The sequence below is a fragment of the Stylophora pistillata genome, chromosome 4 (genome assembly GCF_964205215.1).
Source record: "Stylophora pistillata chromosome 4, jaStyPist1.2, whole genome shotgun sequence".
In the NCBI taxonomy this organism is placed as follows: Eukaryota; Metazoa; Cnidaria; class Anthozoa; order Scleractinia; family Pocilloporidae; genus Stylophora; species Stylophora pistillata.
Genome location: NC_142522.1, coordinates 675,029 through 690,173, shown reverse-complemented (window position 1 = coordinate 690,173; position 15,145 = coordinate 675,029). Strand labels below are relative to the sequence as shown.

At 39.5% G+C, this 15,145-nt stretch overlaps 1 protein-coding gene and 1 long non-coding RNA gene across 7 annotated transcripts; one reads left to right on the top strand and one right to left on the bottom strand.

The window, feature by feature from the left end:
- Positions 1-109: 109 nt before the first annotated feature.
- Positions 110-13,031, bottom strand: LOC111320692 (COUP transcription factor 1). 5 transcript variants are annotated; one of them, XM_022923480.2, is made up of 4 exons: positions 12,891-13,031; positions 1,920-2,239; positions 1,264-1,800; positions 110-1,034 (listed from the first exon to the last, which is right to left on the bottom strand). In XM_022923480.2, exons 2-4 carry the CDS (start codon positions 2,218-2,220, stop codon positions 760-762), a joined length of 1,113 nt encoding a protein of 370 aa, XP_022779215.1. In that variant the 5' UTR covers positions 2,221-2,239; positions 12,891-13,031; the 3' UTR covers positions 110-759. The 5 variants fall into 5 exon arrangements, with proteins under 5 accessions (XP_022779215.1, XP_088612737.1, XP_088612735.1 ...); XM_088756611.1 differs by having other exon boundaries at positions 1,926-2,239; XM_088756609.1 differs by lacking the exon at positions 12,891-13,031 and adding an exon at positions 6,971-7,077.
- Positions 7,929-14,452, top strand: LOC111321290 (uncharacterized). 2 transcript variants are annotated; one of them, XR_002693971.2, is made up of 3 exons: positions 7,929-8,825; positions 12,898-13,143; positions 13,832-14,452. It is a non-coding gene; the product is annotated as an uncharacterized LOC111321290 (long non-coding RNA). The 2 variants fall into 2 exon arrangements; XR_002693959.2 differs by lacking the exon at positions 7,929-8,825 and adding an exon at positions 8,859-9,417.
- The last annotated feature ends 693 nt before the right edge of the window (positions 14,453-15,145 follow it).

Genomic DNA, 15,145 nt, shown 5'->3' with positions numbered 1-15,145 from the left:
TTACTATGAACGAAGAATACGTCTGCATGTGATATTACCATTACCGCTTGCGGCGATGTATTTTTCCATCGCATGGTCCTCGGGAGACAATTCTGAAAAACCACACCACTTTTTCTCCTAAAATTCTCTTTAATTTTGTATAATTTCAGTGATGATGTCTTGGACATTCAGGTTTTGGACACGCAGTAAAGAAAATCCTAGGTCGGTGATGTTGCTCTCAGCAACATGGCCAATTTCTTGACTCATAAAACAAAATCAGACACACAGCGAACTCACAGTTCGAAGGAAGAAAATACATTAACAAATAGCTAAGCTACGCCGCTGTCGAACGGCGACGTAAGAAAAACGAAACTATAGAACCTCTATACAACGTCTATTTTACCTGTCTTACCACGAGCCTTGGCGAGAAGACTCGCGTGGCGTCTAAAATTGAAAAAGTTATTTACATAACATAGTTTACTTCGAACCTCTCTGTAGCTATATCAAAGATCATACCTTTTAGTTTCACTCTGGAACGACAGTTCCATTCTCTGTCCCCTGCAAATACTTATAAAATACTATACGTTTCTCAAAGTACAACAAATATCCTTTATAATTCGCTAACTATGAAGGTGACTAAAGGTTTTTAGGCTCAAAGCCCGTAATTTTCTGACATTGAAATTTGGAACAGACGAAAACGTTTAGTGTTCTTTGAAAGAACAGCAAGAACGGCGCAGCGGCCGGGCCAAGAAACGCCAATTTGTCTCCTTGTCGCGCTACTTATGAACAAGGAAGATAAGGCCAGCTTGTAGGCGTTCCGGACAATAACATATCTCTAAGCAGAGTCTCAATTGGCGTTTTACCCACGAGACGCACAAAGAAAAGCTGTTCGACAATGGAAGGGTTGATACTTCGTAAAGATGGTAACCTCAACAACAATTTGCCAAAGCGAGTGGGTTGATTTGGATACTGATTTCTTGTATACTCCTCTAATGCACATTGTGTCTTTTCCTGCAGACTCTCGATGTACTGCGGATCTGTCAGACCGGAGGCATCTGCGAAAACACAATTATATTTCGTGACATTACAAACTGGAGCTGATGTTGTTTGGTGGAGAGATAGGCGGGAAACACACTCCAAACAGCATTACTATTAATTTGCCGCGGTCGATGGATCAAGATCCCCTGATTTTCGCTAGCAGTTATGAAATATTAAAATGTATTAGAAAACCACTTGTAGCAACAATCTCTGAAATTAAAACTTGTATCCTTTCAAATCACTCACCTGATGTAAAGAGGACGATAGCTTTGAGACACGCGAATTCTGCAGCATCTACATGGAGATTACGGTACTTCTCGACCTGCTCTTGGAAGATTCTTACGTTATCCATAAATGTCACCATTCTATCAGGAGACATGTGGTTCGAATGGATACCAGCAGTGGCTAACAGAGGAGCAACTTGAAGGGGCATTGGACACTGGGCAGCGTTTAGTACAAACAATTCGCTCCACACCAAACGCAGAAGCGCTACTTGATCGGTGACTGCCAAATCCGGGAAGAAAGGGATATTTCTTGCCCACTCCACAGCGCTGAAGAGCAAACGAGCTGCCAATTCGCAGATGTTCTCGATGCCCATGATCCCACAAGGCATGTTTAGACCCTGTTGGAATCGCGCCGTGGGATATGGTTCGGCTCTGAGCAGCAAGCTGATAAATCCAGAAAGGAACGAGTGGCCATTTGTAACATCAGCTCCATTCAACGCCGAGTGCTGCGGACTTGGCTGAGGCACTGGTGTAGGAGGGATGCGACCTCGCTGGACGGCTGTCGTGAAAAGGTGAAAAGGTTCATTCAACATGTTACTCATGCACTTACAGCAGGTACTCACAACTAACAGTCAAAGTGACGCTTACGGATTTGTTACTCAAATGAAAATTTCTCACCCGTACCCTCGCGTCTCATGCCGACCTTGATGCATTTTCGCAGCCGGCAATACTGACACTGATTTCGATGATGCTGATCAATGGGGCAATTCCGCGATGCTCGACAAGTGTAGCTGAGGTTACGGCGAACGCTGCGCTTGAAAAATGACTTGCATCCCTCACAGGTAAACACTCCATAATGCTTTCCAGAGGACTTGTCGCCACAAACTGCGCACTCCACTTGCTGCACATTTTTTTCGGATGGCTCTTCAACCGGTTCGGTCTTCTCCGTGCACCAGGTTGAAACGGGGTTCACGGCCATACCACCCGGTAGATTAGGACTACGGATATAATTATAAATCCAACAGTTAGTGCTGTTTCGCGAGCGGCCCTTGTTCCTGTGATTAATCGCTCAGTAGCGAGAGATCATTGCACGCGGAAATAATTAGTGGGTTCCCAGCAGCGCGTGATGTCGCGTTCACTTACTCGACTAGAAATCCTTTGCGCGAATGTTTTTTTCACGCGGCTAAGTGGCATATGTAGACGTGTAGCGGCAGAGAGGAGAGCACACAAGCAGCAAACAGTAGCTCGCTATGTAAAAACATCAACTGTGTCATGTCTGTAAAAGCTGAACTTTGACATAATCTGTTGGAACTGTCGGGTATCCGTGGAAACCACTGCTATATATGGTCGGGCTGTCAAATAGAGGTTCAAGGGCTCTTTAACAGTTGTGACTGAAAATTGCCCCAGGGCTTAGGAACGTTCAGCCTGATTGCATTTATTCGTCACGAGGAGCGAGTGATTGGCCCAGAATCGCCCTTAACTGACACGGCGAAGACTCTTTGTCTGAAACGTCAGTGCGGTTTTTTATTTCTAGCTTCGCGAGCTCAGTACTCGCGCTTTTACAGAACAACAGCTTCAGGCTATTTCGGCTAGACAACGAGAGAAATTTTAATGTCAGATTTACTGACGATCGTTGAAAATAGCCATGGCAGCTAGAAGGGTTCGCATGACTATCATGCGTGAATTTCGTTGGGTAAACAGCAATTTAACACTTTGACGTACGCACGTGAAACTAGATATCACGAACAAGATACGACGACCACAGACTCACAAAGGCGTTCTTCGAGTAATTGTACCTTTTTCTCCGCTTACTCGTTTTAATGATAGTCACGCCGGCAGATATTATACAGAACATTCCCTCCCCTTACGCGGAGGTCTTTTGTTCAGGAAACAAGTTAGAAATTCCATTTGACCCGCGTGTTATGATAAGACACGGACTGTCATCGGCCGGCAAAATTAATGACAGGCCTCGATAACGGATCTTACAGATTCTAGATGGATAATTTTCACTTCTTCCAAAAACATACGCTAAGACACGCAACCTTTGAATATTTGCGCAAGCATTATACAGTTCTCTATAACGTATTGTTCGAGATGGCGATCCATGTCTTAAGTTGTGGGGTTCATAAATGCGGAAAAACATCGGAACCAGCGGGAAATTTGACCGATCGGCGACAACATCGCACTACCAAGTGCCACAAATCCTGGCTTTCACAGAGATACGAGCTAAATGATTTTCAGATAATTTGCATAATTAAACTGCGAGAAATACCAAGTAGATACTACTAAACAAAGATGTTTATTGAAGTTGATCGACCGCCCGCTATCAGTAACCCCGTACGCGAAATATCATTAAACCAAGTCACGCAAACTATAGTTTCTGAAGAAGCAATTTACAATGGTCAATTTTAACGACCTTGCCCATTAATCGATGTAAATTCAGCATTAAGGGCCATTAGAAAACCCCCAAGAACAGTTATTGAGTTTTAAGACGGCTGAGCATTTAAAATAGCTTCAATAATTTTTTCTGTCGAATTCTCCAGTGCCAGCTAGACAAAGAGTCGCTTGGGTGCATTCTTTTAATAGCTCGCATTTCGCGCGGATAAAATTGCACCATTATGAAAACACTAAGAACTGATGATAATAGCCCAAAGACAGCTTGATGAATTGTGTTTATACAAAATTATATTTAACCTTGACACGCCAGAAAGGGCGGTGCTTAAGTCTTTGTTTCACGTGCGAAACCAGATCCAACTTCCGCAGACACAGTAACTAAATATTAAATCCCAACAATGCGTTCATCTTATTTTCTTTCAATTTTCTGTGCAACGTAACCAAGACTATCTAGACTGATCTAGCAAAGGTGTTGCAATTACCAGTTGCAAATACAATGATGTTGACAACAAACCGCGATAAAAATGCACTTGCTATTATTCCGCTCTTTCACGATGTTAGTTTGTTGACGAACACAATGAGGTCATAGAAGTTTATAATTGTGATCGATGGCGTGTTTCGATTGGAGTTGTACATTAGACGATTTTTACGCCTAACCTTACAATAGCTTCTCATTTCCGGGTCGTTTCGATTTCCTCCAGCCAATTTACAATGTTCACGGGGCCCCGCTGAATAGAGAAGGCTAACGTTTGCAAACAAAAGCGGAAAAATAATTTTATCGCATAAGATCGCGTCGTGAAATGTGAACAAAGCCGGTGAGTGGTGCACGCAGCTGAATGAATCCAAGGTTAAACGAAATTTCAAGAAGTGAAGCCAAAGGTTGAAACAATGATCTAATTAAAACATTACCAAGTTTAAGAAGAAGGAAATGCCACTTGTTATTAGGTCAAAAAGCTTTTCGACATTAATCTTGACAGGATGTTTCTCGCAAACTGTTTACGTAATACTGAACTCACCGCAAGTCTTATTGTCCCACTTGATAGTAAAATATTTATCAAAAATATTCTTTTTACCCAATTATGCAGGAATTTGCGCGGTAAAAATAAGTTTCGAGTCATTTTCAGTTTTTGTTTTTTAAGTCCATATAATGCCACTTTGTGAAGGTGTTTACGATAAATTTCGCATAAGTAATAAAAAGTAACCACAAAAAGATCAAAGTTCGCAAAGTTTATCCTTTTGATACAGAAACCTTTTCCCTCCAATAATTTTATGAGACCTAGCCCATTCAATACTGCAAACATTATATTCTACCTCTGAATACAGATTATGATGGACAACTTTCAAAAGCATATTAAAATTTTTATCTGCCCTTTTTGTCGGATATAGTGTCCAAATTTTGAGATTGTCTACCACCACACAGTGGGTAGATAAAATCCAATTTTCACGGTAACACCACAGGTATTTAAAGTCGAGAATCACATTCCTTTCTCTCCACAATAGCAAATAACAAAACCTGATTATAAAGAGAGAGCTATGTAATCCAATTGCAAGAGGTGTTTCTTAGCTAGTTACAAGAGGAGCTTACCGAGATGTCTTTGCTCGGCTTAAAATCAGCGGCGTGAAAATCCAAGAATTATCACATGGATATCATAGCCAGCCACAATAACCTGTATCACCCATCCCACTCAATAATTGACATTCAGCTCTAGTAAGAGGGTTTCACAATAACACGGTCATTAAAACGGGGAAATGTGGTTTTCTTATACCTTTTTCATTAGCGTTGTCCGCTTATAAATACTGATAAATATCTTATTTTTCTTTTCAACAACCAAAGCAAGCTTTATCAATTCATTTCTCACCACGGTGCAAGAAAAACTTGTTCCCCTTTGTAGTTGAAAATTATCATTAAAACACTTTGGTCTACCTATGGCGTCACAATCTACATTTGAAAGGAAAACATCTTTATCAAACAACAACAAAAACAACAACAAACAACAACCCAATCAAAACAAGAGGGCAGAAACTTTTGGTTCGTTTCTTACAGGTAGTTGCAAATGCGTTCTCTGGTATCTGGCATTTCACAGCTAATCCCTTGCCAATTTGACTTCTAAGGTTAAATACAAGAGCATCTTTTCCAAAGCCATTATCTTGTTATCTCCAAATGATTAATATATTTGACACCCATCAACTTTCCATCTGTCTGCCAATCCTTAACATATGAATACCGCCTTATAATATTGTTGAGATATTAGCGCCTTTCAGATCAGTCTTTTTAACTCTGACAGCAAATTTTAACGTAATGCCACACATCTTAAAGAAAGCTGGAGCAGTCTTCAGCTTTGCAGACTCTTTGCCACTTTCCCTAAAAGCTCTCAACGGTTTTCATATATTTCGTTCATTAGCATGGTTTTAGTTTAAGGCGTGCTTGTTATCCTTGGGTAAAATTCTACCCTGTCACTGTGCTAGAAGCAGGCACAGACAGTCACTTTAACTGAACCTCACCTATTATGCTATTGATCTAAACAAGTTTTTCTGCTTTAGATAAAGTGCGCACAATAGATGGATAGAGTGCGTATAATTCTATCTGCAAATTCAAGCATATATCTGTTGTCTGCCTCACCAATACCAGCCTTAACCTTCAACAAAGCTAAAAGCGAAACAACTCTGGTTCCTTCAGTGAAACGGTCAACAAACTACTTAAGTCGCATCTGCAAGAAAAGCAACATCTCCATGCTATAAAAGTTGCTTTCATTGGGCATGCTACATTCACTGGGACTATAAGTACTCGAACACAAAAAGAAAGTAACAAACTGTTCAAAAACTCCAATATGTTATAAATCGAACATAGTTAACATCAAATATTTAAGAAAGTAATAATGAAAAGTAACACCAAAAAAAAAAAGAAAACGCTTTTCGTTTCTGTAAGTTGAGGCAAATTCTTCCTAAGAACATTATCGATCACGAATATTACTGTCCTTGTAGGAGCAAAAGAAAACATTATATAAAGGGTGGGGTCGTGTAAAAACGTTGACAGATAACACTGACTGCGCTACAGAATTTGTCGCCTACTATGATCTTTACCAACAGGGAGGGGCTTCGTCCCATAGGAAACCAACAACCAATAAGGAAGGAAGGATATTGGGACTTCTATGTCGACGATAATGGAACGGCTATGATACCCATTTATCACGACCTGTGTTACTCCAAAGTGAAGCAGTGCTGATGGAAACTATTACCCTGGTAAAAAACACTAATTAAGGTTGAATTACTCTTCTCTCCATACCGCTGCCTAAGCTTGGTTCTTAAAGGACACTTGCATTGACTTTCATACTTACTAAAAGTCCTCCATCGATATTCTGTGCAGTGAATTTTGGTAGAAAGCGTAGTTCTGGGAGTTTGAGGACATTTCTCAACTCAAATTACAGGACAGACACCCGCAGATAGGATTTCTATTGTTTTAGGATCACTCAGACAAGAGCGATGGGAACAAACTGAGCAATCTTGCGGTCAAAAGAACATTATAAGAGCTTTATGCCCCTAAGGACATCGCGCACGCCCACTGTCCACGTTTTAAAGTAAGACAAACCCGCTGTTTTTTCGACAAAATCAGAAACTACTGCTGGAACGATTCAAAATAAATTCAATGAAAAACACCTTTACCACTTGTTTTGAATAAGAAGGAAACATAACCTTTGACCAACTAAAACTAAAATAACAAACGAAACCTCGAGAGGAAAACAAGGCAAAATAATTATTCAATTAACTACAATTCATCGCTGATGCTTTTTGAAAAAAAAAAGCCCTCTCTAAAGAAAATGATCTGCTAAGTCTTTGTGAATGTTGTTAACATTTCACTGATTTTAATGGAGTAGAAATTTAAGGGAATTTTGCATTGGTGATCATAGGAAAGACTGAAGATGAAAAGGTGAAAATTGAGGACAACATATCATTCTTTATTTAAGTATCATTTCGAATAGCTTCCCCTCTCTCAAGAAAATCGGAAAACACCGGCTCTTGTCATAACAAAAATGGCAGCGATAGCTGTGGCAAAAGGAAGTTTTTATTTGTAAGCATCAACAGGTTTTTCCTCCGTGTGACAGCTCTTGATTGAAGAACCGACACAGCGAAGAGAAACAATCTTGTCGTAAAGGGGTTTTTTTACCATGGTTAAAACTGATTTATGCTCACAGACGAAAATCATTTAGAATTCACCTTCGTTGACCTTAATAGCCTTTGAGGATTTTGGGTTTTGCTTAATGGTTATCTAAGTACACTGAAATACTCTGAGCAACAGACGATCGTGTACTTTGATGTATTTGACTGTTGCTGGTGACAGTGATTAATGTTTTCAACATCCAGAGCGGAAGTCACCGTCAGAGTCAAACGGGGAGTTGTTTTTTAGTCTATGTGTTAGGTCTGCTTCATGGGAACTAAATTCCACCGTGATGTTATTGGGTCGCCACACTCAGGAAGCGATCGTTAGTTGTGGTTAGTCAGTTGGTAAAGTTAGCTTCCTCCGCTAGATTCCTTGAGAACAAGTCGTTAGTGGGGCGGCTGATAGCTATTGACATCTGTTGAGTGCGCTCTGATATAAAGTTGGTAAACCACCTCTTCAAGGCAGTTAATGAAAATCGTCGATGCTGTAAATTTAACATTACGCGGGGTCTCCTGAAGGCGACAATGATCCTTCAGCGATGTGATTGATTACTTCGATCACCTTTCATTGTTATTGCTTTCTAGACTATTATTGTTTTGGTAGTTTTATTTTGAATTACTTACGTCATTGGTGAGAAAGAGCCTAATTTTTTCAAGAAACTTATTTTCTAAACTTTATCTGTGTTCCTAAAACAGTACGAGCACTTTTCAATATCCAAGGAGGTACCGGATAGGCCCCTAAAATTCTACAAAAAATTCACTAGCAATGGCAAAACCCTTTGAAAATGACGCTGAGCCGATTTGCCAAAACATCCTGAGCAACACGTAGCCTGAAATTACGATTGCCCACAAAAGGTCAACTTCGTCAGTGCATTGACGTAAGTATTGCGTGAGAAACCTTGAATAAGCGAGATATATCTTTAAGCTGAAAACTTGGCACACATCGCCAAAACTAAAATTCCCTTTATAATCAGTCACGTTTCTGAACATGTTTCAGCTGATTTGGGATGAAATTTGAACATCATCTTTCTTTAGGTAAGGATTTTAAAATACTTCGTAGATTCAACATATTCCAACATATATCTTCAATGTTCCATTATTATGTAATCGACTCCCGTCGAGAAATGAGCCCATCTTTTTTGTTTTAATCCAAGACACCAGGCAGAAGTTATTGACAGTAAATCTGGCCCTCTAAATATTTAGAATTTTTCGATGTGTCTGCCAAAAAAAATTTTTGCTTTCCGTCAACCAAGGAGTTATCAAAAAAATCTGAGCAGTCGGCTCCAACAAAGGGACTTTTTTTTCTGCTTCTTGACTAATACGACGAATAACCATTTTAAGATAAGCGATGAGATTGTCTGAATAGGAGCATGGGCAATGCAAAAGAAAAGCTTGCTCTTGTCACCCTCACAGTGGGCAAAATGCAACACAATGTGAAGTATGTGTTCCGGTCTAAGGTTGTGAGAAAGTACCAGTCTAGAGGATGCAGTGTGTCACTAATTTAACAGAACACCAGCGGACAGGCCAGACGTATTTGATATGATTGAATGAGGTGTTTACGGTCATGTTTACTACCAAGATTGGAGAAACCGTTCATTCTTGTGGATTCATCATCCGTTATGAAAAGGTTTAGTATATCAGGTTTCCTCATTAGGACAGCTGTGTGAAGGAACACTAGGGATGAATCCTTCACAGAAATTTAAACGCAAATTGACTAAAGAGAGCAAGGAAGAGAAAAACTTCAGTTTTAGCTTTGGCTTTGAACGCCGGCAGAAAATGACTTTAAAAAATTTAGACCCTTAAGATATCAGAAGAAAATGTATCATATGTTCAATGATTTTTTAAATGGATAATAAGTCTATTCTGTAACTTTGAATTCGGTACATTTTAAACCCAAATAATTGACAACTAATGCCTAGTATATTATGAGATTTGCAGCGATATAAACATATTTGAACAGGTAGTGAGAATTAGTTTCCTACGTGAACGTAAAAAAAGAACACGTTAGAATTGTTTTTAGCTAAGCTAAGGTTTCCAACACAGACTTGAAGACGTTGTACAGCATAATAAACATTCCAACACGTAAGTGATACTTGAAGTTTCCATTTGAAAACTGAAAATACCGTAAGATTTCGTCGAAACCGAAACCTTAGATTCAAGTTTAAAAGAAAACTTTTTAAAGTACACAGGTATGCAGTTATTGGCTTTTGCTGTCTTAAAAGTTGGGTAAAAATCTTTCAGTATGACAGCAAAATAAACTCCTTCACACAAATGGCATCGTATGAAATAGCTAGTGAGCACATGTCATTTTACTAAAACATATACCTGGGTACTTGAGATTTTACAAAAAGTACTCATTATTCATGATTTTCGTAACTTGTTTAGGTACGGTAGGCAAGTACAGATTCCTAACTGAGTAACTAGTCACCTGGTATGGCCGCTTGGCAACAGCTTTTTCAGACTTTTATCTTTAGACTCAAAAGTTCAACTGTGCTATTAACTGGAGAATATGATTAACAATTGGTTCATGCTTTAGCGTGCACTATCGAGTTATGGAGCACGCGGGAAGTTTGGAGAGCACGAAAGAAGCGTCCGAGGGCAACTCTAGCTTCTTGAGTGCTCTCCTAACTTCCCACGTGCTCCATAACTCAATAGTGCACAGCTAAAAGCATGAAACGATTGTTTTATAACATAGCCGGCGGAATTGTGCATCAAGTCCGACGCGAAAAACAGACAACAATATCAGAAGTGATTGTTCGCGATAAGCGAAATATTTGTTTGTGTCCAGTTTTCCTACCGTCATGTTTTCCATCGGAGTTTGTATTTGTGTCTCGTTACACCAAGCTACAATAAAAACAAGTTTTCTTTGAGTTTAAAAAGAAACCATTTAAAAGTTATTTTCGTGAAGGAAAACCAGGCAGACTGGTATCGCTACATCCGTAATTTGAAGTAATTAAATGTGGCAATACTTTTGAAGACAATTTTTCCGTGAGTTTTACTGTTTCCGAGAACAACTGTAAATATATATTTAACAATTTTAAAGCGGAAAAATTTAAGTTTACCTTTTAAGGTTGAAACAGACCAGTTTGTCATTTGTTTAGTTTTACCAGGGTGTCTTTCTGTCAAAATCTGTTGCATTTCACCCTCGGACAAGTGAAGCGAATCGTGACGGCGCGGATGCAGTCTCCTTTTCCGTTGTTTTTCTCGTTTTCTGCATCATTTAAGAACTCTAGCCCAATGGAAAAGATCGGAAAATTGTCTTCGTTTTGGGACTGGTGGGCCGAGTCTCTGTTTGTTCCCATTACTGTCGCGAAATATATTATTTTTCCCCGCGCTATCACTGGCCGCTCGCGCCAAAAAAAAATTTATGGCGAAGCGATTTGCTCACGCTATCAGCGTGCACTATCGAGATTTTGAGCACGCTTACGTATATTGAATTTGATTGCGCGGCTCTGCTAGCTATGTTATAAAAGTATATAGAGACAACAGCTTCGGCCTTGTTGTCTGGCGTTAAGTCAAAATTAGAAACACGTTTTACTCTGTAGAACTCAGCATAATATGGCTTGAGGTGACACATCACGTTGTATGCTCGTGTTCTAGAAATTATGTCAACAATCGTTTCTAAGTATCCTGTATCTTGGATGTTTTTCTGTCAAGTCGAGGTAAAGTTGTTAAACAACAATAATATCCTAGCATTCATCTTGAGTTATAGCAATACGAGGCAGTGAACAGCTGCCAACCAAATCGGTAATTGTAATTAATCTTCAAAGTAAGCAACCCACTTAGTTCAGTCACGTTTTTGGATTTTTTTTTACTATCAGGATGATGGAAGAATGCTATAGTTTGCAGTATCATATTATAGCCACAAAAAGATTATACGTTTATGGAGCAATAAGTTTTTTAATCTTGTTCATCATAATTGGATAAATATTAACCTAAAACCTTTCGACAGAGCAAATTAATTGCAAACGACAAAATTTCTTGACGCTAATGTTCTCAATTTAATCTCACGTCTTAAATGATGGAAGCCAAAGCAGAATAAAGTGTACTGAATCGTAAAGGCGAAAATCTCTCTGAGGTCTGTGTTTCATTATACGGTTCAAAACGGCGGAAGGGACGGAAGTAAAAAATAAATCAAAGAGATCATGATTGATGATTTTCGCACAGTGTAATATTGCATACATGGCACGTGAAATGTGATCTTCTAAAACACTTCATCCAACGCCCTCTTCAGCGAGAAGGAAATTTCACGAGCTTTTCAGGCCTTTAACATCCCATCCTCAAAAGTTACACCCAACAATCAGCAAGATGTCAGCTTTCTTCAATCAAGCAAACTGAAAACTCTTGGGAATGACAAGAAGATTTAAATGCGCGCACGCCAGTTTGCCGCTTATGTCGCAGACTTCACGATTGTCTGAAAATTTTGACTCCGTCTGCCCCAAGACTAACTTACCACGATCGCTACATATGTATTTCAGAGCACAAAGAGCAGCGCGTTCGCAAGTGCTAAGACGGGGATAGTGATTCTGTAAGCGCGCCAAGCCAGAGCTCTAGAACAATAGGACACGCGTGCGATTGATATACCCTCGCATGAGGACGTTACGAAATAAACCGTTACGGCACGGAAAGGGCAGTCGCTTATCCAGGACCCAAGGCGCCAATGAAAACATTAAACAATTAATTGAACAGTATATGTAATTATTTAAAAGAGGCAAAGTTTACAGAGGTGAACCTCGTTCGGGGCATTCAAATACGTTTAGTATTGGTCACTCTGTTGAAAATGGCCTCAAGAATGAACTCGGTTTTATCTTGCATCGCACAGCTAGGAAGCGAGTTAAGAGATCGCCGTCATTTCCTTTGGCTTTAACACTTCACTGTTTAAGTTTGTGGTTTTCTAGTTAAGCCGAGGTTGGTGTAAATGTTTCTTCTAGTTGTTCTTAGTGACCTAAGGGGCAATATTTGCACTCAATGGTATTTCTAATTTTAGACGAGATCAATCGCGACCAACATTTCGTACAACGCGATGTCCTCTCATGTCTACACTGGCCTTTAACTAACACCTTCACTTAAATTCTAAAATCTGACACGGTTGTACATTACCTTGCAGATAGGTTTTATCCCTCAGTTCAGCTGTACGAATGGTTTGTCGGTGGGCTCCAACAGAACAGCACCAAGCGACGTGCAACGAATATTATGTTGCTGAGATGTAATATGATCGTACCAAGGTTCACCGATATCTCGTGACCAGACTTCTTAATCTAACGGAAACGATAATCTTAAACTATAAATGCCAGCGCAAAGGCAATTGCTGAAGAGAGGATAAACACTGAGATCTGCTTCCCTAGAAAACGAGGTAAAGAAAGATTCGTGTAAATACGAGGCTCAAGTCTTCATTCTCTGCTCTGTCCAGCCATTTAAAGCCCAGTAAGAGGAGATCCCATTCAAACGTTGATCTGCGAACTGAAAGTCGCAAATGCAGACGCTCCGAGTTCTGTGCGATAAAAATAGATATCTACCACTTTGGAAAAACCATCAAAGCGACATTCACAAGTTTCTTCTTGACCTAATATCATGAAGTAAAAATGTCAAAAGATTTTATCGGCTGAAACCTCTTCTACAACCCTCTTTATGTTGTTTTTTCGCTAATTTTGGGTCGGCGTCAAAATCTTTGATCCGACCTTCACCGTTAGGTTATTTCTTAATAATCCTTTGCGGAAGTGTTTTTATAGTTCCTTATTACGAGAAGCAAAGCCTAAAAACTGATCGAAAACGCTCTATTCTTTTTATCCTTGAGCTGCAAAATTGAACGAAAATGGAAAATCATACAAAATTCTCGTGAGTTTTTGAACCCCTCAAAATTCAAGGATGCCTGTCATGAGAATTCAACTATTGATATACTTTGTCAGGCGAAAACCCTCCAATAGCGTGATAGAACGATCTCCTCTTGCAAGCTCGTAGAAAAAGGCGCACGCGTGTAGTCTCACCAGAACCCACATGGCACTTCACGATCTTACTTAATTAAAATTTCATTTGTATCACAGAGATAATGTTTTGAATGATAACGACAGTGAACCGATGAGTCCACGCTGTACATCTTGGGTTATGAGTGCCAAATATCACAGAAGAGAAATTGAAAGCAGATCAGTCCAGGCATGTATGTATTTAGGACGATTCGTAGAAGTGGACAAAATTCCTGCCGGTGTGAACGCTCCTCCCGGCTGCGAGAACGGAAATGGGTTCGATCAATCCGTCAGCTCCCCATCGTTATACGAAGTTTACGGTCAGTTATGTCTTGCGTCAAGAGAAAATGATATTTCTCTTGCTTACCAGCTTATTGGTAACACTTGCCTCAACGAATTAGTAGAAAACGAGCGGAAGTTTGTCTGGCACATGGTTTACCAAGAAATGTTTACTTTGGCGGGACCTCACGATTAGTTGATGTTTTAATTAGATTCCTTTTTTAAAAATGCCATCTTGTGTATAATGATTCAATCTATTGTTTCTTAATCTTTTTTCTGAAATCCTCCTACTTTAAAAGCAAAAAATTTAAATTGTAAAACAACGATAGGGTATAAATTAAGTAACATACCTTTGAAAGGCCAGAGTGGGTTTTATGGTGTCCTTATGAAAAAAATATAAATAAAAAAATTGACAACCTTGTGCATGACAGTCTGCAAGTGCGATGGCTCAGACCACAAGGATCATCTCAACGTTTTCAGTGTTCCTGATTGGTAACCCGATGTTTCCTTTAGCGAAGTAGGAAAGTTATATAACTGCAATTTATTACTTTGTGAAGCTATCGTTCGAAAATAGAAAGGGGGGGGGGGAGGGTGGACAAAACCTTGTTGTTCTTTCGCACTATCAAAAAATAGTTAACCTTTCGCAGTTTCAATTTAGCGGTGAGATCATACGAACTTTCTTTCGAATTCAAGAGGAATTCTTTTGGTATTCAAATATTGTATACTCATGGTGGTGAGGAAAGAGAGAAATAGCCAATCAAGATATTTTGTTGTCGGTGATCAAGCAGTAAGGTTTTTATATAAAATGGAGGGAAAATGATAAAATAAGAGTCAGTGTAGTTAACGCTACAACTGAGCTGAGGATAAGGAATTGATAAAACTGTAAGAAGGCACAAGGAACGGTCTGATAGTGGTCACATTTTTTGTCCTGATCTCCAAGTGCGAGAAGAGACAAATTCAGCTCAGGTACATTTGGGTAGATCATTTTCCAAGTAAAGTGATATCCTGAATAAGCCGTATTTAATATAAAATAAAACAGAAGATAGCGTTGAAGGCGCGCTCTGATTAGGTTTTACAACACCAAATATGTTTTGCCATTCACTTCTGAGCCACGCA

Excerpts from the sequence above, each read along its gene's own strand:
- LOC111320692 (XM_088756609.1), bottom strand. The coding sequence starts at position 7,041 with ATGTCCTCAAACTCCCAGAACTACGCTTTCTACCAAAATTCACTGCAC. Across the intron at positions 2,240-6,970 it reads ATATCGATGGAGGACTTTTA|TCCTAATCTACCGGGTGGTA; the intron begins GTAAGTATGAAA and ends TTATATCCGTAG. Across the intron at positions 1,035-1,263 it reads TATCGTCCTCTTTACATCAG|ATGCCTCCGGTCTGACAGAT; the intron begins GTGAGTGATTTG and ends GTGTTTTCGCAG.